The 21,706-nt window shown below is 42.3% G+C and overlaps 1 protein-coding gene across 4 annotated transcripts in view; it reads left to right on the top strand.

Annotated features, from left to right (window-relative positions):
* Positions 1–21,706, top strand: part of dlg2 (discs, large homolog 2 (Drosophila)) — a 1,345,388-nt gene that overhangs the window by 1,044,600 nt on the left and 279,082 nt on the right. For 3 of the 4 annotated variants that reach the window (XM_068033932.1, XM_068033931.1, XM_068033933.1), the window contains one exon: positions 4,178–4,292. In XM_068033932.1, coding sequence (XP_067890033.1) covers positions 4,178–4,292 — 115 coding nt within the window. Of the gene's footprint in view, positions 1–2,802; positions 2,906–4,177; positions 4,293–21,706 lie in introns of those variants that run through there. The other variant, XM_068033934.1, reaches the window with a different exon arrangement.

The raw sequence follows: 21,706 nt of genomic DNA, 5'->3' as shown, positions 1-21,706 counted from the left end.
GGAGTCAGTGGCAAAGAAGTTAAAGGTTGTGGTGACTTTGAGAGCCACTGGAAAAGCATGGCCTCTGGTCCAGTAGGCAGCAGGAGGCTGCAGAGTTCTGCAACAAACTGTTTGGAAAGTACAACCTTTTTATTCACTGCTCATCAGAAAGATCCAAAAAAGTGACTCTTGGCCTCTACACCCTCTATCCTGAGTATGGCCTCCGACAAGCAGTTTCCTTGCTCTGTAAGCTGCTGAGGCTGCTGCTCCTGCTCCTCTTTTTCCAACTGTTCCTCAATCGGAATGAAACTGGCAACAGTAGTAGCCATGATAAGCAGATAAAGCTTGCTAAGGGTATGTAAGAGTATACAAGACAAAAAAATCAGGAAGCTGGAAACGCTCCTCGTAATTCAAACAGCAAAATGGCACACAGATCCTGTGTTCCACTTACCTGCAGGTGAAAATCCCTTTAAATAGTGCTTCAGTAGCTCTTAGAGACCAATCCTGATAGGTTTTACTGGCGGGTTGGGCGCTAGATGGTTCTTCCATGATTTTACTCTAATTCACATCAATTCGTGACACAACCATCTGCCACTGGCGGCTGCCTCGGTCAACCAAAAAAATATGCTGTAGAGATGGTGGATGACAAGAATGGAGAAGTAATCCCTTTGCACTGATTGTAACCACCCACTTGCCCTGTTCCTATTGGGTGAGTAGAATTAAAATTGACCCTCATGAGGATGCAGCACATGTAGCTGGAATTTATTTATATGCATTTTATTTTACCAGGATATTCAGTATCTTTTATGTTGTAAGGTCTTCTTGACCATTGTGGACTGTTCAACAGACATTCAGTTTTAGATTAATTTTATATTGATAAGTTGAGAGTAGAATAGTCACTGCTCCTCACAGTTATTGCTTCTCAGTATTTTCTAACCTGCTTGTGGAAGAGGGACTAGAAGCACTACACACCTTTCTCCCTCCTTTACATGCAGCTCTAATACTGCAGTATGATGAAATCTTGTGCTGGTGTGAAAATAGCTGCCTAGCACTCAGATGCAAATCATGTAAGATTGTGCTTAAATTTATTGTTGTGCTAGCAGTGAGATGAAAAAATGTTTCTTTTTAGTGTGCAATACTTTAAAATCAAATATTAGGTTCTCCACTAAGACCAATGACCATCTGAAGACAGAATTAGAAAAGATGTTGATTCTAGCAGACACATGGATGGCTTTATCTAGCATTACACAAACACTGTAGTTTGGGTGGGATTGAAGATAAATGTCTCGGAAAAGTGTTTAGATTTGTAAATGCACTATGTGTATTTTAAAAATAACATAATTGAGTTTAATTTTAAATTTAAGTTCTTTTAAAGTACTTGAATTATTTGTATTGTCCTGAAGATTAACAGTTTAATACTCATAAATCAAATATAAAATCCTCTTAATTTATATTAGTATTTTCAAAAGGAGAATTGTGTTTTCCAAGGAAGTAATATTTATAGAAATAAACTTAAAACAAAAACTTTTTTTGAAAATTATACCCTCTAATAAAAATTTGTTCAAGAAACCTTGAATAATTTTTTGAGAGAAAGAGTAAGGTTGTTCAAATGATGGCTGCTTTCTAGATCATGACCTGTATGGGAGTTAAGAAAGCCAACAGGATACTTGATGGGAACATCACAGCCTTACACAATCCTGCTCACATGCATACTTTCCAGCAGGAGTCACTAGATAATGATAAAGAGCAGGAACCCTGACTTTTTTTCACTTTACGATGCCAGGACACTGTGATCAATTATAATACCCCTACACCCTGGCTAGTACGAGCAACTGAGTGCGTAGAATGGGAATTGAACCTGAGACTTCCTTTGTCTGTATGGTGCATCACCTGTTTTGCGTTCTTAAAATTATTGCTAGGCTCTTAGTTTAATTTAGCATTCCTGTTACTTATCATACACTGACACAATAAGAATAGCATAGTAGGTGAATAATTGGATGACAATTTTCTTTTGAAAATGTAACTATGGAGTTGGAAAAATGATGCATAATTGTTTCACAAAACTGCATGGTGTTGCTTGTCTTTTGGCACTGAGGATAATTTCCTTTTTATTAAATACTTTCCCTTTTTATCTGATCTTCACAAGACTGACTTTAAAATATTGTGACATTTCTTATCTAAAATGAACCTGTATTTTGTAACGGATGAAACCAAAAATAGGAAATTTCCTCCAACTGTTTATGTTGGCAGCAGTGGCAAGCGATGTGGCATAATTTTGTTAATTTGCATATAATTCACCTGTTCAGTCCTGTAATTAAAATGATAAACAAAATTGTGTATCCCAAGTACAGTCAGTGCCAACTTCATTCCTGACATACAAAGTATAAAATAATTGTTTTAAATACAGATTTTTTCTTTGTGCAAATAAATGTTTTTTAAAATTCCTTATTCACTCCTTCTTCTGATCTTAGAACCTTAGAAACCTGTAAACAAATGAATTAAAATGGAGCATGCTAACTATCGGGTAGAAGGGGGAGATCAGAGTTGAGCATTAGCAGAAAATAATTAATAGCTTTGGTTGAATGAATGTATGAAACTACAAGCACTCAGGTGAAAAGGATATGGGAAATAAAGTCTAATAATGATTACTGACTCCAGTGAAAAAGCTGCAGTCAGCATTTAGAGGCTTTTGTTGTTTGACGTTATGAGCTATTAAACTATTCCATCATGTGCCACCACACACTGCAGTGATAGGATGATGAGCTGAAATAACAGAAAACACTGATGCTTCAACTTGATCAAATGACACTGGGTTTGACTGCACATTTTTAATGGGTCATTCCTTCTTGAGCTGTACTGCTGCTGCTGTGACAGGATAGCCCTGGAACCTAGTTATTCCTGGGAAGATCTGAACACAATTGACAAGGTAGGCTTGCTTTTAGGAGAGAAGTTAATTATTTTTAAAGAGATATCCAGGGAACAATAACAGCATGCTGATTTCAGGTATCAGTTTAAAATGTTTCTACTGAAATTAACTGGAATGGAGGTTTATAGAAATCCATTTCAATGTGTTTGGTTTCCCTGGTGATTTCTCTCAGTTGGATGTTGAGGCTATCCTGCTGCTGTAAATGTGTGCGTGGTTTGCAATATAATTCTGTATTTGTGTTTTGATGGAGTTTTTCTTGTTTGTTTCTGTTGTCTTAACTCTTTTCTTGATGAGTGGTCATATTGTGATTTTTTCCCTTAATTTTAGACTTTAGAAAATCCCTTTAGTAGACCACGCACTGAATTGAGATAATGGGATGGATGCTGTTTGGTCTTTGAGTGCAAAGGGCTGTATGATTAAGCTATCACAGTTGTTAGGGAGACAGAATTTTCATTTGTAATGTAATGTTGAATTATTCTAGAGCAGAATGCAGGTATTGTACAGGGTGATGGATACAGCTATCGGGCAGACCTACTGGGTTCTGATTGTAATCATCTTGTTTTTCTTCCTGTATCCTGACAATATGTAAAAATTATTTTAAAATATAATGGCTACAAATCAATATGCTTTAGAAAATCAGTAGATACTGACATACATTTCTTATTGTGTTGTGATAAAATTTCTACCTTAATCATTAGTGAAAGGGAAATTTCTTCAGATATACCTATATATGTTAGCAAGAACATACATGCCACATGTAAACCTGTTTAAGGCATTTGATTTTGTGCAATGCAAATGCTGCACAAGTATTTTCTGTGTAATTCTTGTATGCATGCATCTTCCACTCGCTCTGCAATATTCTAATATGAAATGCCTAACAATTATAGAGATGAAAGCTTACATAAATTGTTGAATGCAATCAGTAATACAGCAACAATGATGCATTTAATTGATTACATTATTAAGAATGTAAACTGTCTGTTGTAGATCTGTTGGTTTTAGAACCGAATAAATCAAGGTTTCTTTAAAAATGTGTTTTTCAACCAGAAAATGAAATTCATTCATTCCTATGAATAGTGTAGTTTTCCCATCTTTATGTTTTGAGTTTTCTGGCAGTGGGTCTAAATGTGAGCGTTGGGGAGAAGTAAAGGAAGTTCCAATAATTGTTGTGATTTCACATTTGATATGCCCAATGTTAATATATTGTTGGAAAATAAAAGCTAAAATGGTTTTATCTATTTTTCTCTTCCCCATCTCCACATCCCTATTCAGAGTACAGCCGGTTTGAGGCAAAACTCCATGACTTACGGGAACAGATGATGAATCACAGTATGAGTTCTGGGTCTGGTTCCCTAAGAACTAATCAGAAACGCTCATTGTATGTAAGGTAAGTACATTTAATTGCTACTTATTTACTTAACTGGTACTGTTACCTAAAGTATAATGTGCATAGTTAAATAGGCTTACATAGAAATTGGATTGCAACCAAAAAGGAACACAATGTTAGCTTAGAGCAAGCTTAATGAGGCCAATAACGGCACCATTTGCTTATTACCTGCAAACTGCAGGCACCACCTGTGGCCCCAGAGACAGCTCGCCAGTCCTGGCTCAGTTGAGTTTGTGGGGGCTCAGCAGAAGCAATTGGAAGGGAGATGAGCTGCGACCAGCAATGGCCCACGGATGTAGTGAGGAGCCTGCTCCTCCTGTCTCCACAATAAGGGAAGTAAAAAAATGTTAAACTTACCTTCCATCAACCCCTCTTAAGGTCCACTGCTTGGCTGTTTAGCACCTGAAGAGCTTTCACCAGTAAAGCAGGTGGTGCACTTGCAGCGCAGAATAATCACGCACATGCAGCCTGCCTTATTGGACATTTAAGCGTCCATTTTATGCTTTTAAAATGGGTGCATTGCGATCCAGTTTCTAGGCCAATTTTTTTTAAAAGGAGTTTTCGGTCATGCTTAATCAGTAAGTGACACATCACATGTTAGAATGTTGTTGTAGCTGATGAAATAATAGTCCTTTTATGTATCATGGAGCTATGGAGGCAGGTTTGAACTAGCACCTGCAGCTTTCTACCTGAGAATGAATAGTAATAATGAAAACTCTTACCTTCACTATTATATCCAACAGGACTCCAACTATCTAGTGGGGTGATGCAACTTTAAAATCACCAAAAGTCCAAACTTAACATCAATGATGCTTTTTATTTCATATCATTAGACAAGGATTTAAACATTTGCACACTTGAAAAACAATGTTAATAAATTGATTAATTTCACCCCTTTACTTGCAATATCACTTCTGGTGAAATATTAGCATGTATGCAGATTATCTATAATTAGCTCCATCACTGGGTGGTGATGTGAGAGGTGCCATATATCTTGTTGTTACTCACTTCACTTGGTTAGCTGTGAAGCCTGATAAAGTAGAGTCAACCTGTGCTTTCTGGCAGTTTTGAATGTGCAATCTACTCCTGATATCAAAAGCTGTGCCTCGGGAAAAATAAATCTTTGTCTAAACTGTTGAAGGGAAAACTATTTACAGGCTGTCTATTCATCTCTTTAGTGGTGCCATTTTACCAGCCTGGCCTTCTATTTTTGTGTGCGCTTCAGTTAATCATTTACTAACAGGAGTTTAAATGTGGTACACACAAAAATCATAGCCAGATGTTTATTGCATTACTAGTTGCAAAATAAATCCATTACACCACAGAATTCTGAGCTCTTACAGGACAAGCTCCCCATCTTAGCCAGACTGAGGGATGTGTGCTAAGAAGCAGGAGGTAACTCCTTATAAAGGAAAGAGGATAGGTCAAAGAATGAGTAAGCCCACACCAACCTAATGCATCATGAGTGTTAAAGTTAGATACTGAATGTTGACAGAAGCCTGAGGAAAACTGCTTGTAACATTTTTCAACTTCGCCCTTTCCTCAGCTCATCTGCTTCTGAAACAATCATCCATGCTTTTGTTACCTCTAGACTTGACTATCCCAGCACATTCCTGGTTGGCCTCTGTAAACTTCAGGTCATCCAAAACTCTGCTGCCTGTGTCCTAACTTGCATCATGTCCCATTCACTCATTACCCCTGTGCTGCCAGTTAAGCAATGCCTTGATTTTTAAATTCACATCCTTACTTTTAAGTCCCTCCAAGGCCTCATCCTTCCATATCTTTGTAATCTCATCCAGCCCCACAACCCTCCAAGATATCTGTACTCCTTTAATTCTGGCCTCTGGAGCGTTCTTGATTTTAGTTGTTCGACCATTAGTGGCTGTTCCTTCAGCTGCCGAGACCCTAAGCTGTAGAATTCCCACCCCACTTCTTTCTCTGCTTTGAGAAGCTCCATAAAACCTATCTAACCAAACTTTTGGCCATCTGCCGTAACTTCTTATGTGGCTCAGTGTCAAATATTTCTTTATAATGCTCCTGGAAAATGCCTTGGGACATTTTATTATGCTAAAGACATTATATAAATACAAGTAGTTGTTGTCTCCCTTATTCATTGGGAAATAGCAAGTGGAAAATGCTAAGAGTGGGAAAAAAATAAACAATTTTGAAAAAAAGGGGAATAAATAATAAATTGGAGTTACTTTCCTTCAAGCATCTGGCTGGTATCGATCTAATGATAACTGATTTAGATATAGTGTCCATTCTTGAACTAATTCTCGCCCTTTATTTTCTGTAAGGTGTATGGATTTTTGTGTGTTAGTTGCTTCACCATAGTCATGCTTCTTTCTGGGACTCAAAAGAATAGGATATTATTGGGGTGTTTATGTATGGTGCAAGAAAAGAAGGACAGATGGTATCAAACTTTGCAATGTCTTTCCTATTGCTTCATGTATGCCAACTATCAGTTTATATGGTAGCATTTGCTGGCAAATAATCAGCACGGGCCAGGCCTATCCCTTCAGTGGTGCTCCAACCTGAGTCTGCCTGCTAATGGAAGTGTTTTCTGCCACTTCTAACAACAGCAATTTTTTTTATAAGGACAACAGTTTCCTACAATAGTATAAAGTGACCAGAATCACTGATGTTAACAATAGTACAACAGGTAGGAGAGACCCTGAGAGTATAGGAAAGGGAGGAAATGGATGAAATAAGAGGGAGAGAGAAGGGGAAACTGGCAAACAAAATCGGGACACAAAAGTATATGTCGAGAAAGGAGAGAGGAAAGAAGAATGTAGAGGAGAGGAAAGGTGGAAATGAATGGGAGTGAAGATGCGAGATGGGAAGTGATAGGAAGAAAGGAGAGAGAAAAGGCAAAAATCAATTGCAATGAAGGGGAAGGTGGGGGGGGGGAGAATCTGGGAGCAATTATTTAGGAGGAAGGGTGGAAGTGGTGTTTTTGAGTGTCAGAGGAAGGGGATTAACTGAGAAGAAGTGTGAAGAGAGTGTTAGCATTTACTGAAATGAAGACAAAAGAGTGCCAGCATAAATTTGGGAAAGGGATTGCTGTCATCTTGAACTGAGGGGTTTGGAGGGGGTAAAGGATGCCCGTTTGACACGAGGGAGGAATGAAGGTTTCCGTTTGAATGGATGGTGGATGAAGAAGGGAAATTGAAAGGGGAAAATATGCTGCTGTCAGTGGGAGAGTTTGAAGAGAAGAAAATACTCCCAGAAATTGTGGGATGTTAGATGGGGTAGTGTCTCTTTGAACTATGTTGAGAGGGAGTAGACTGTCTCGGACCTGGGGTGGGAGTTAAATATAGGACAGTAACAGCTGAGGTAATTTTTCTGGAAGTAATGGCTTGGTTGGTTTGTTGAAAATCCAAATGTCATTTTGTTTTTCCTTGCTTTTAATTTAAATATCAATTGTGATGTATAAAAGTGCATAAAATTAATGTTTTTTAAGGTAAAAATGCAAAGTTTTCCAGGGAAACATGGGAAGGGCAGGTCAATCGGGTGCATGGAGGAGCAAGGGAGGGTGGAGTGGAGCGTCCAGGTTGTTGAATAGTTGATGTTGATGGTGACAATGCATTTTCTCAGCTGCAGGGGTCGTGGGTGGATTAGATCAGTGCAGTGTGAAGATATTTGGCAAGGGCCTAAAGGGAGGGATGAGTGCTGTCAACGACGGGGAGCTGTGGGACAAATTGAGGCTAGTGGAGGGAACAGTCACAGTCAATAGGGGTAAATTACCAATGTTGTCCTTCAGGATTCATATTTCCTCTATGAGCCTTTCATGAACCCTACAGTATGACTGAAAGAAGGATGGGTATAGCTACACCTTATGTTACAAAAACCAATGTAACTATTTGTTATCACATGTCATTGGCTTATATTCAAGTCTATTCTTGAGTTTCAGCCTGTTGGGGAATCTGTCAGCTTTTTTGAAGTTGCTCGTCTGCTCTTTTAGACTTCTATATTAGCATGTACATTGGTTTATCTGGTTGCTCATAATATTTATAGTATCCTTTTAATCCAAAGAATGCTCATTACTAAATGTTATTGAGAAATCGAAGCATAATCTTATGCATGTAGTGAAAGGGATGTAGAATGCTTTAAGGCTAATTCCCCTCTCCCCTCCAATTCAGCTGGGAATAGAAATAAATGTCCACTCACGATCTTTCTGATTGGTGAAAAAAAACATACAGACAGAAAGCTGAGGTTAAAACTACTAATTTGAATCTATCATTGGCACCAAATTATATAGAATCAAGAATAAGCCAGTAGATAAAATGATAAAATATCGATACCATACTTTTGCTCTGATATTTTGAATTATTTTCTGAGGCCAACATAAATCATTTTGGAATGTTTAGACTGCTTCATTTCAGATTGTTTAACTGAGGTTTGGATAGATGTAAACATGGATGCTAGATACTGTGGTGTTTAATTTCACCATTATGATGTACAACTAACCAGTTGAAGAGTGTGAACTACGGAACTGACCAATTCTCATATTTATCACAGCTGTCAATGGAGCAATTTTCAAAAGTACCATGAAGCATCTTGAATATGACATAATGTGAAGCACACCTCACCCAGGTCCACCATATCCAAGTACTGCTGCCTTCTGCAGAGACTGCATTACTTTTCCCTTGTGTGACCAATTAGCATATCAGGTCGATTTCTTCCAGGTATCCCGACTCTATTCTCAGCTACTGGTATTTTGAGGAAATATCTTCCACTTTAACCCTAGTTGGTTCAAAATTATTCATGTTTCCTTATTAACTGCAAGAAAACTGGAAACTGTTTACACTGAGAATGAAACACTATTTTTTATTCCTTTATGGGATGTGAGCATCACTGGCAAGGCCAGCATTTGTTGCCCATCCCTAATTGCCCTTGAGAAGGTGATTGTGATCTGCCTTCTTGAACGACTGCAGTCTGGTGCACAATGCTGCGCGGAAGGGAGTTCCAGATTTTTGACCCAGTGACAGCGAATGAACGGAGATATAGATCCAAGTCAGGATGATGTGTGGCTTGGAGGGGAACTTGCAGGTGGTCGTGTTCCCATGTGTGCTGCCCTTGCCCTTCTAGGTGGTAGTAGCCGTGGGTTTGGAAGGTGCTGTCGAAGGAGGCTTGGTGAGTTGCTTCAATGCATTTTGTAGATGGTACACACAGCTGCCACTATATGCAGTGGTGGTGGGAGTGAATGTTTAGGTGGTGGGTGGGGTGCTGATCAAGCGGGCAGCTTTGTCCTGGATGGGGTTGTTGGAGCTGCACTCACCCAGGTAAGTGAAGAGTATTCCATCACACTCCTGACTTGTGCCTTGTAGCTGGTGGACAGGCTTTGGGTAGTCAGGAGGTGAGTTACTCACCACAGACTTCCCAGTCTCTGACCTGCTCTTGTAGCCACGGTATTTATATGGCTGGTCCAATTAGGTTTCTGGTCAATGGTAATCCCCAGGATGTTGATGGCGAGGAATTCAACGATGGTAATACTGTTGAACATCAAGGGGAGATGGTTAGATTCTCTCTTGTTGGAGGTGGTCATTGCCTAGCACCTGTGTGGCATGAATGTTATTTTCCACATGTCAGCCCAAGCCTGATGGTTATTCAGGTCTTGCTGCATGTGGACATGAACTGCTTCAGTATCTGAAGAATTAATGAATGTCAAGTCAAGTCAATAGGAAAAAGGTAGAAAACAACAAGGTATTCTTGTAGATTATCCCGAATGTCTGATTTAAAAGATGTTATTTTCTAGTTTTTCAGTATATAGAGCCTTGCCCATGAGGAGGACGTATAGGAAATATGAGTGAATGTTGGGCAATATCTTCTGAATGTTTAAATTAGCTAGAAGTAAAAGTCAGACAATTACCATAGCAGTACTTAGAAAATGGGATGCTTGAAAGAAAGTATTAGGGTTGGAGAAAATGAACAAGGAGTCGTTGGGAAAATAGAATAGATGCATTTAAAGAAAAGCTGGATAAGCACATGAGGGAATAAGGAATAGAAGGGTAGCGTTCGAGAGATGAGAGGAGGCTCGTGTGGAGCACAACCAATGGCATAGACCAGTTGGACAGAACGTTCTGTTTTTCTGCTGCAAATGCAATGTGATTCGAGGTAATTTATATGAAGAAGGAAATTGATGTGAAGAGAAAGAGTAAATTCCTGAGCAACCCAGCAGGTAGTGGAAAAGAAATAAGCTATAACTAATGAAACTTGTACTGGTAAATTGTTAAGTGCACATTGCCAGATTCTGTCAAAGGTTTTGAAGATTTCCCAGGAAATGAAAGATGATTAACCAAACTGTTCCAAGAGCAAAGTTCCAGAGGTAAGTAATATATATTGGCAATAAGCTTGTTGTGGAACAAAATTGCTGAAAACCATACTGTCATTATTGGTAATTTGAGAGTAAACAACAGTCTCCATAACTTTCGAAAATGCTAATCTAAGGGCAATAGGGTGTTTGAAGGATTGTCTTTCTTGGGGATACAGTGAATATCAGCAAGTTTTCATGAGAAAGGAAAGCAAACTGCCAGAAATGTTACATAAGTATAGAATAAAGTGAGAAATCGAAGTAGCAGATGCAACAGGTATTTTTGGGTATCTAAAAAGACATATTAGGTTGCGAATATTTATAATATACTTATGTACAGTTGTGATGTCACTGAAACAAATGCAACAATAAAAGACTGTCAGTACATGTCCCTAGTGATATAGGGGTTGAATTTTGGTCATTATGTATTGTAAGTGCTTCCTTTCCAAAATGCATTTGCAATGTCACGACAGAAAGGTTGGAATTTTACAGCCCCCCCAACGAGCAGGCAGGTGGTGGGGTGTGGGGTGGGGGGACGCATGAAATTGAGTGGGAGTCAGGGGGTGCCCTTCCCGACCTCCCGCCCCCACTATAATTTTACGCGGGGCAGCAGCGAGAAATGGCCCACCCACTCCAAGCCAATCAAGGCCCTTAAGTGGCCAATTACCCGCGGCGGCCGGACGGCAAAGGCCCCAAGAACCCTGCTTGGTAAAATCTGATGGCCTTCTTGCGGGCTGGGGTGGGAGGTGGCCTCCTGATCAGACACCCTGTGCCCCACGGAGGGCTGCCCCCGAAGCCCCAACTGCTCCCAACGCAAACACTGCCCCCCACCCCCCCACCACTCCCCAACTGATCCCCACCCTTATCTCGCCAGGGCCCGGCCAATTGTCCTCGGCAATGCCCTAAAAACATACCTGAGTTCCAGGGCCATCTTTCCTGTTGCCCCCGATGTCTAGGTATAGTCCCAGAAGTGGCCACCGCTCTCAGTGGTGCTGCTGAGACTGAGAGCTGCTGGCCTCCTGATTGGCTGGCAGCTCCATTAGGCGAGACTTCCTGCCTCTAGGCGATGGAAGTCCCGCTTAAGACCAATTAAGGGCCTGGGGAGTGTAAGATCCCAGCCTGGCTCCCCAGGCCTGGCGGAGGTGGGCTCGCCGCCGACATTTTGGGCGGTGGGCAGGGCCTCCCCCCCAATGTAAAATTCCGTCCATAGCAATCAGCACAATTCTTTCCCCATGGTGACTGGGCTGCAGATTCATGTTTTATCACTGGTAACTTCCAATAGTAGCAGCAGTGTTCACACCTCAAGGAGTGATGGAGAAGATGACAAGAGAGAAAATTGAATGAAGACTGAGAAAGTAAAGGAAAAAGTGAAGTAAAAAGCGATTCTAAAACTAAAGCCCGTTTAAGACTAATGTATTAAGCACAAGTATCTCTTTTACAGTCTTATCCTTCTAGGAAAATTGCAAAATAAATTGGCGATATCCTGATTTAGCATGAAAGTGCCCCAGTCAAGGTGTTTAGTCAGAGCGTGTTTTTTGGGGGGGCAGGTTGGGGGTGCAAATGTTCTTTTGTTACCCCAGCCTTTGGGAAAAGTGTGCAGTGCAAAATAACATAGTGAAGTATTTCAGGCAGGAGAAGATAATTGGACCATTTGGCTTACCTGTCTATTTCTCTTTATCACATTGTCTGCTATTCTAACTCAGTGTTTCCCAGGACTTAATTCCCTCAGTCTTTGCTTCCTCCAATAATCTTCAGATTTTCGAACTCAAGAAGAGCATCATTTAATCATTACTTTCTGATGCCTCATCTTCTGTTTTATTATCAGCCTTGGTGTTGTGCAGCCTATGGGTTTTGATCCTTCATATTTGTTTATTATTTTTAAAAAAGACAAAACATTATTTCAGTCGACTACAACATCACAGAAATCAAACTGTTTCCTTCTTTCTGAAGTGAGCAAAAAAAGTCTGTGAATTATTAACCCTCTTGTTCAACAATTTTATACTTGGTGAATCTTCTACCTATATTACTGCTGCATTAAGCTGCATTCATTTTCGAAGTCACTGAGTAAAAGATGAGAGCAGTTGAATTAGGCACCAATGCTAAGGTTATGGAAACTGGCAATATGTACAGCGACAAACAAAAGTTTCTAAGGGGTATAGATAAATTGAACCATAAAAATATGTCTAATGTTTCAAATTGTATAAAAAGGCATGCAGTCTAGTTCAGGAGGGAAAGAAGAGAGAAGCTTTTGGGGCTGAAATTTCAGAGGCCAGGGTGGGCATAGAGTGGGCAGCTTGATTGACAGAATTTGGAACAGAACCCAGATTCATTAGGTTTCTGTTCTATGTAATAGTCTGGCTCAAATTCCAGTTGGGAGTGGGCAAGTCGACACCTCAATCTCCCCTATGTTCAGAAGAGGGATTGATTACTTTTCTAAGAATGGCCATTTACTTGCATTGGAGAATTTAACAGGTTCTGGAGCCTTTTTACTTTGGCCCTGAGCAGGCCTCAGCCTCCACTATTAGAGCAATAGGGCACTGCTCTGATTTTCCTGCCAGCTGTCAGGGTGGCCCCCACTGAAATGACTGTAGAGGCATGAGTGGCCTGTCCCTAATTATGGTAATGACCTTGCCCCTTTAGTTTGGAACACAGTCTGTGTAATTGGCCACAGACAGACAGATGGGTGTCCAACTCCATCACACTTCCACCAGCAGAACAGGAACCCCAGAATTCTGGGTCTAAAATGTACCTACTTTTCACAGAGGTTGGTGAGTATATGGAATAAATTGGCCAGGTAGGATGCACAACAGGAGTAACAACTTGCACTTATATAATGGCTTTAACATAGACAGACATTCCAGGGTGTTTCACAGAGGCACAACCAGAAACAAATGAACAGTAAACCAGAGATAGAGATTTCAGATGAAGTGATGAAAAACTTTGCCAGGGTTCGAAGAGGTTTTAAAGAAAGAGGGGTGGAGGGGTTTAAAGAAGGAATTTCAAAATGTGGGGCCTTAGATCGTTGATAACAAACATGCCAATGGCGGAGGGTGAGGGATTGGTGGGGGTAGGTGAATGTACATGTGATTAGAGCTGATTCAACAGCGACTTTACGATGCAGGAGTTGTAAGGCTGAAGGAGGTTACAGAGATAGGGAAGGTCAAGACCATGAAGGGATTTAAAGGATGAGAATTTTTAACTTGAGGCAGTGGGGGACCAACCAGGAACCAATTCAATCTGGTTCACTCTGAGACAGTAGTTCCAGGAGAGGGGTAGAATTGGTGGAAAGATTAAAAGTGGTGGAGGATGAAGATAATGGCTTTGGTCTTCCTAATGTTCATTTGGAGGAAACTGTAGCTCATATAAGACTGGATGTTGTACAAGCAATCTGACAGCACAAAGGTAATGGAGGTTGGGAGAAGTAGTGAAGAGGGAGCATAGAGAAGGAGGGGTAAACCGTATCATAAATTCAAAAGGGAAGTGGATAGATATTGAAGAGAGAATGGATTAATGGATATGAGAGAAAGAATAGTGTATGTTTTTAGGACAATGGGAATGGCCAAATGAACTGTTTCAGTCCTATACATTCCTATATTGTTCATGCAGTATATCACTTTGACAAATAAAACAGTGCTGTCTATTTTGTTCTTGGAACATGGGGAGATTTTCTTGATCTGTCTTTCTTTGTGGTAGAATCCATGGAGTTAGGAGCTGCTATTGAAGTAAATTTGGTAAGTTGCAGCAGTGCATCTAATAGATAATAATCAAGTACCAGTGTGGGGCCCTTCACAGGCCAGCTTCACATGAACGCAAAGGGACTGGTGGTCTGAGGTGTATTTGTTTTAATGCAAGAAGTGTAGCAGGTAAGGCAGATGAACTTAGGGCCTGGATTAGTACCTGGGAGTATGATGTTATTGCTATTACTGAGACTTGGTTGAGGGAAGGGCATGATTGGCAACTAAATATCCCAGGATATCGATGCTTCCGGCGGGATAGAGAGGGAGGTAAAAGGGGTGGAGGAGTTGCAGTACTGGTCAAAGAGGATATCACAGCTGTGCTGAAGGAGGGCACTATGGAGGACTCGAGCAGTGAGGCAATATGGGCAGAACTCAGAAATAGGAAGGGTGCGGTAACAATGTTGGGGTTGTACTACAGGTCTCCCAACAGCGAGCGTGAGATAGAGGTACAAATATGTAAACAGATTATGGAAAGATGTAGGAGCAACAGGGTGGTGGTGATAGGAGATTTTAATTTTCCCAACATTGACTGGGATTCACTTAGTATTAGAGGTCCAGATGGAGCATAATTTGTAAGGAGCATCCAGGAGGGTTTTCTAGAGCAGTATGTAAATATTCCAACTCGGGAAGGGGCCATACTGGACCTGGTGTTGGGGAATGAGCCCGGCCAGGTGGTTGAAGTTTCAGTAGGGGACCACTTTGGGAATAGTGATCACAATTCCGTAAGTTTTAGAATACTCATGGACAAAGATGAGAGTGGTCCCAAAGGAAGAGTGCTAAATTGGGGGAAGGCCAACTATACCAAAATTCGGCAGGAGCTGGGGAATGTAGATTGGGAGCAGCTGTTTGAAGGTAGATCTACATTTGATATGTGGGAGGCTTTTAAAGAGAGGTTGATTAGCGTGCAGGAGAGACATGTTCCTGTGAAAATGAGGGATAGAAATGGCAAGATTAGGGAACCATGGATGACAGGTGAAATTGTGAGACTAGCTAAGAGGAAAAAGGAAGCATACATAAGGTCTAGGAGGCTGAAGAAAGACGAAGCTTTGAAAGAATATCGGGAATGTAGGACCAATCTGAAACGAGGAATTAAGAGGGCTAAAAGGGGTCATGAAAGATCTTTAGCAAACAGGGTTAAGGAAAATCCCAAAGCCTTTTATTCATATATAAGGAGCAAGAGGGTAACTAGAGAAAGGATTGGCCCACTCAAGGACAAAGGAGGAAAGTTATGCGTGGAGTCAGAGAAAATGGGTGAGATTCTAAACGAGTACTTTGCATCGGTATTCACCGAGGAGAGGGACATGACGGATGTTGAGGTTAGGGACAGATGTTTGATTACTCTAGGTCAAGTCGGCATAAGGAGTGTTGGGTATTCTAAAAGGCATTAAGGTGGACAAGTCCCCAGGTCCGGATGGGATCTATCCCAGGTTACTGAGGGAAGCGAGAGAGGAAATAGCTGGGGCCTTAACAGATATCTTTGCAGCATCCTTAAGCACGGGTGAGGTCCCAGAGGACTGGAGAATTGCTAATCTTGTCCCCTTGTTTAAGAAGGGTAGCAGGGCAAATCCAGGTAATTATAGACCGGTGAGCCTGACGTCAGTGGTAGGGAAGCTGCTGGAGAAGATACTGAGGGATAGGATCTATTCCCATTTGGAAGAAAATGGGATAATCAGTGATAGGAAACATGGTTTTGTGCAGGGAAGGTCATGTCTTACCAACTTAATAGAATTCTTTGAGGAAGTGACAAAGTTGATTGATGAGGGAAGGGCTGTAGATGTCATATACATGGACTTCAGTAAGGCATTTGATAAGGTTCCCCATGGTAGGCTGATGGAGAAAGTGAAGTCGCATGGGGTCCAGGGTGTACTAGCTAGATGGATAAAGAACTGGCTGGGCAACAGGAGACAGAGAGTAGCAGTGGAAGGGAGTTTCTCAAAATGGAGACGTGTGACCAGTGGTGTTCCACAGGGATCCGTGCTGGGCCCACTGTTGTTTGTGATATACATAAATGATTTGGAGGAAAGTATAGGTGGTCTGATTAGCAAGTTTGCAGACGACACTAAGATTTGTGGAGTAGCAGATAGTGAAGGGGACTGTCAGAGAATACAGCAGAATATAGATAGATTGGAGAGTTGGGCAGAGAAATGGCAGATGGAGTTCAATCAGGGCAAATGCGAGGTGATGCATTTTGGAAGATCCAATTCAAGAGTGAATTATACAGCAAATGGAAAAGTCCTGGGGAAAATTGATGTCCAGAGAGATTTGGGTGTTCAGGTCCATTGTTCCCTGAAGGTGGCAACGCAGGTCAATAGAGTGGTCAAGAAGGCATACGGCATGCTTTCCTTCATCGGACGGGGTATTGAGTACAAGAGTTGGCAGGTCATGTTACAGTTGTATAAGACTTTGGTTCTGCCACATTTGGAATACTGCGTGCAGTTCTGGTCGCCACATTAGCAAAAGGATGTGGATGCTTTGGAGAGGGTGCAGAGGAGGTTCACCAGGATGTTGCCTGGTATGGAGGGCGCTAGCTATGAAGAGAGGTTGAGCAGATTAGGATTATTTTCATTAGAAAGACGGAGGTTGAGGGGGGACCTGATTGAGGTGTACAAAATCATGAGAGGTATAGACAGGGTGGATAGCAAGAAGCTTTTTCCCAGAGTGGGGGATTCAATTACTAGGGGTCACGAGTTCAAAGTGAGAGGGGAAAAGTTTAGGGGGGATATGCATGGAAAGTTCTTTACGCAGAGGGTGGTGGGTGCCTGGAACACGTTGCCAGCGGTGGTGGTAGACGCGGGCACGATAGCGTCTTTTAAGATGTATCTAGACAGATACATGAATGGGCAGGAAGCAAAGAGATACAGACCCTTGGAAAATAGGCGACATGTTTAGATAGAGGATCTGGATCGGCGCAGGCTTGGAGGGCCGAAGGGCCTGTTCCTGTGCTGTAATTTTCTTTGTTCTTTGAGTAATGTCTACTTGATTGAACTTGTGGAGGGCAGCTGGGATGGGCAGAACCAGGTCCCAGCAGGAGTCAACACCTTTGGAAGAAGGCAGGATAGAAGATTAGGAAGGAGCAGAAAAGAGTTACTAAGCTGGCATTTACCAGCAATATGGAGGAGTCATAACAAGAGTAGATTAATAAAGTAGACAGAAAGGTTCAGTAAATAAAAACTCAAACTTTTTTTATTAAATCAATTGATCTCTGAAATCATCCTGACCTTTATTGTCTCGGTTATTATTTTTAATTAACATCTGTTTTGGAAGTTTAGTTTTCAACAACTTTGGACTAAATGATTTTAATATTATGCTTCTTATCAAATTCCACTGAGATCTTGAAAATTATCTTTAACTGTATCAATAAGCATCTATGACTTGCAATTACTTCATACTTAACATTTGGAAATGATATGTGGATATTGGAATGCCGAGTACGATTTCAAAATTTGCTAATTATACCAAACTTGGAGGTGTGGCACACAGTGAGGATGATATAAATCAACTACACAGGACCTAGATAGGCTAGCAGAATGGGCAGACAAGTGGCAGATGGAATTTAACACAGAGAAGTGTGAGGTGATGCATTTTGGCAGAAGGAATAGGGAGACTTTATATATACTCAGTGGCACAGTTCTAAAGAGTATGCATGGTCAGAGGGACCTGCGGGTTCATGTGCATAGATCTTTGAAGGTGGCAGGACATATTGAGAGAGAAGTTAGCAAAGCATATGGGATCTTGGGATTCATAAATAAAAGCATTGAGTACAAAAGCGGGGAAGTTATGCTGAACCTTTTATAAAACTCTGGTTAGGCCACATGTAGAGTATTGCATCCAGTTCTGGTCACCATATTTTAGGAAGGATGAGAGGGTGCTGAGGAGATTTACCAGAATGGTATCAGAGATAAGGGATTTTAGCTTGGAGAGGCTAGGGTCATTCTCCTTGGTGCAAAGTAGATTGAGGGGAGACTTGATAGAGGTGTACAAGATTATAACAGGTTGAGATAAGATAGACAGAGAAAGGCTGGGCTGGATTTTCTTGCCGACACGACATCGGGCTCCGTGGCAGGGGTTGTAGGCAAGAAGATCAGAGTGGCAATGGCCTGCCTCAGAACCAAACGCCGGGATTGTCGGGCCCGATCTTCCCGGCGGCAGGGAAGCTCCGAGGCTGGCCCTCCGACGCTAAGCGACGGGACCCAACTTTACATTTTTAAAAATTCATTCACAGGATGTGGGTGTCACTGGCCAGGCCAGCATTTATTGCCTATCCCAAATTGCCCTTGAGTAGGTGGTGGTGAGCTGCCATCTTGAACCGCTGCAGTCCATGTGAGGTAGGTACACCCACAGTGCTGTTAGGAAGGATGTTCCAGGATTTTGACCCATATTTATATTAGCTGTTTGCATTAATTAAAATTTAATCCACAGTGATCTTACCTGCAGTTCCGGATCCTCAGCACGACGGGTGGCACTCATGCGCCTTCACTTTCCCATCCAGGGAAAGCTGGCATCACTGAAGTGGGGAAGGGGGAACTCTGCTTTTGTTGTGTAAGTGGGGTGGGGTGGGGGGCAGGGAAACGAGGTGAACTCTGCACTTTGTGCATCTGTGGGGGGGGAAGGGGTCAACTCTGTATTGGTAGTGTCGTTGGTGGGGGTAACAGGGCAAGTATGTAGTTTTAGTGCAGTGGGGGGAGGACGGGGGCAACTCTGCAGTTTCTTTGCAGGGCTGGCAGCCCTTTAAAAAAGGCACCAGTGCCTGCGCAGAAACAGTTGACGCTGTTCACAACATCACCGAGGCCACCCCTGCCAAGTGATTGCGGGGAGGCAGGTGGCCACCCTACATATGATAATGAGCCGCTGGACTCAAGATCATGGCGGCACACGGCCCGTGCGTGCTGGCTGCTATTTTTTTAATGCCTGCCACCGCTCCCAGCAGTGGTACTGCAAAATCCAGCCCGCTGTTTCAGTTAGCTGATGGTACGAGGTCTCGGGGACACAGATTTATGGTTTTGCTCGAGATGCAGGGTCGATGTGAGGAAGAACATTTTTATGCAGTGAGTGGCAATAACCTGGAACGTGCTGCCTATGAGGGTGGTGAAAGCAGAGACGAATGATTTGGAAAAGTACCCAGGTATGTTTTGGCTGCAGTGAGTCAATTTTAAGCTGTAATCCGAACACACCTGTTGAAAAATGTCTAGGCGTTAAATTTGGAGCCACAGTGTTGGTGTTCAATTACTGATATGGAGGCTGTAACTGAAGGTCTAGTTTATGAAAAAAAATAGAAAGATTAACCTTATTCTCTCGGCCAGGACAAGGCCACCAGCTTTCTCATTTCTGCCTTCTCCATATCAACCCTGCTTATGAGTTGTTCGGCCTTTCTTCAGATAAAGGTGAGAGTCTGCGGTTTGGGATGGGCCTTCTCTTGTGTAGCTTCTCTCCCTGTTGTTATGAACATGCTTCTCCTGCAAGAAACGAAGAAAGGGATAAATGATGAACCTTAGTAAGAGAGTGTTCAGTCCTTCATGTGAATTAGCCTGGTGCCTACAGTGTGTACAATGGCAGGTACACACATTGCCTTTACAATAGATGGAAAGAGCTGTCAAAGAACAGCTTTCATAGTGGGAGGATAAGCACAAAGGAGATATAGCAACATTTTCCCTGATACCGAATAGGCAAACATAGGAAGCTTCCAAAGAACTAGCAGATTGGTTGGAAATACATGTATGTTTCAACTGTGCAAGACATGATCCAATGAGATGTGAGGTTATTGAATTTCTTTCTACACTGTAGCTAGACCTTGAATACATGGTATTGACATTAACATGATCGGCGACTTCCTACCAAGCATCTTTCTCAACTCACTGTGGGACATGAGACTGGAAATTCGTCTGGACCGATTAGCTGTCCCAGCCTACCATGCGGGACCTTGTCAAAGGCCTTGCTAAAGTTCATGTAGACAACGTCCATCACCTTGCCCTCGTCAATCCTCTTGGTCACCTCCTCAAAAAACTCAATCAAATTCGTGACACATGATTTCCCATGCACAAAGCCATGCTGACTATCCCTAATCAGACCTTGCCTTTCCAAAAGCATATAAATCCTGTCTGTCAGAATCCCTTCCAATAACTTTCCCACCACTGATGTAAGACTCACAGGCCTGTAGTTCCCTGGCTTATCCCTGCTGCCCTTCTTAAATAAAGGCACAACATTAGCTATCCTCCAGTCTTCCGGTACCTCACCCGTGGCTAACGATGATACAAAAATCTCTGCCAGGGCCCCAGTAGTAGGGGATTCTATAGTTAGGGGAATAGACAGGCATTTCTGCAGTCACAGATATGAATTCAGGATGATATGCTGTCTCCCTGGTGCAAGGGTTAAGGATGTCACTGGCTGCAGAGCACTCTGAGGGCAGAGGGTGAACAGCCAGTGGCTGTGGTTCATATCAGTACCAATGGTATAGATAGAAAGAGGGATGAGCTCCTGCAGGCAGATTTTAGGGAGTAGGAAATAAATAACAAGCAGGACCTCAAAGGTAGTAATTTTTGGATTACTCTCTTTGGCCCCCTTGTCTCGAGAGACAATGGGTAAGTGCCGAGAGGTGGTCAGTGGTTTGTGGAGCAGCGCCTGGAGTGGCTATAACGACCAATTCTAGAGTGACAGACTCTTCCACAGGCGCTGCAGATAAAATTGGTTGTCAGGGCTGTCTTTTTTCCTGCCAACTGCGAAGTCTCTTTGACTCGCCACTCTTTAGCCCCGCCTTTATGGCTGTCCGCCAGCTCTGGCAATCACTGGCAGCTGACTCCCACGACTTGTGGTCAATGTCACAGGACTTCATGTCGCGTTTGCAGACGTCTTTAAAGCGGAGACATGGACGGCTGGTGGGTCTGATGCCAGTGACGAGCTCGCGGTAAAATGCGTCCTTGGGGATCCTGCCATCTTCCATGCGGCTCACAGGGCCAAGCCATCTCAAGCGCCGCTGACTCAGTAGGGTGTATGTTCTGGGGATATGGTCCTGCCACCTGATACCAAGGATTCTCTGGAGGCATCGAAGATGGAATGAGTTGAGATGTCGCTCTTGGCTGACATACATTGTCCAGGCCTTGCTGCCATGGAGCAAGGTACTTAGGGCACAGGCTTGAAACACTCACCACGCACTAGTGAGTGTAGAAATAGGTGAATAGGATTGATGAATGTGTGGCTGATGAGATGGCGCAATGTGAGAGCTTTGGATTCCTGGGGCATTGGGACTGGTTCTGTTTTTTTTATATTCATTCATGGGATGTGGGCTTCGCTGGCCAGGCCAGCATTTATTGCCCATCCCTAATTACCCTTGAGAAGGTGGTGGTGAGCTGCCTTCTTGAACCACCGCAATC

Source organism: Heterodontus francisci, chromosome 6 (genome assembly GCF_036365525.1).
Source record: "Heterodontus francisci isolate sHetFra1 chromosome 6, sHetFra1.hap1, whole genome shotgun sequence".
NCBI lineage: Eukaryota > Metazoa > Chordata > Chondrichthyes > Heterodontiformes > Heterodontidae > Heterodontus > Heterodontus francisci.
This window is presented reverse-complemented; position numbering and strand designations above follow the sequence as displayed.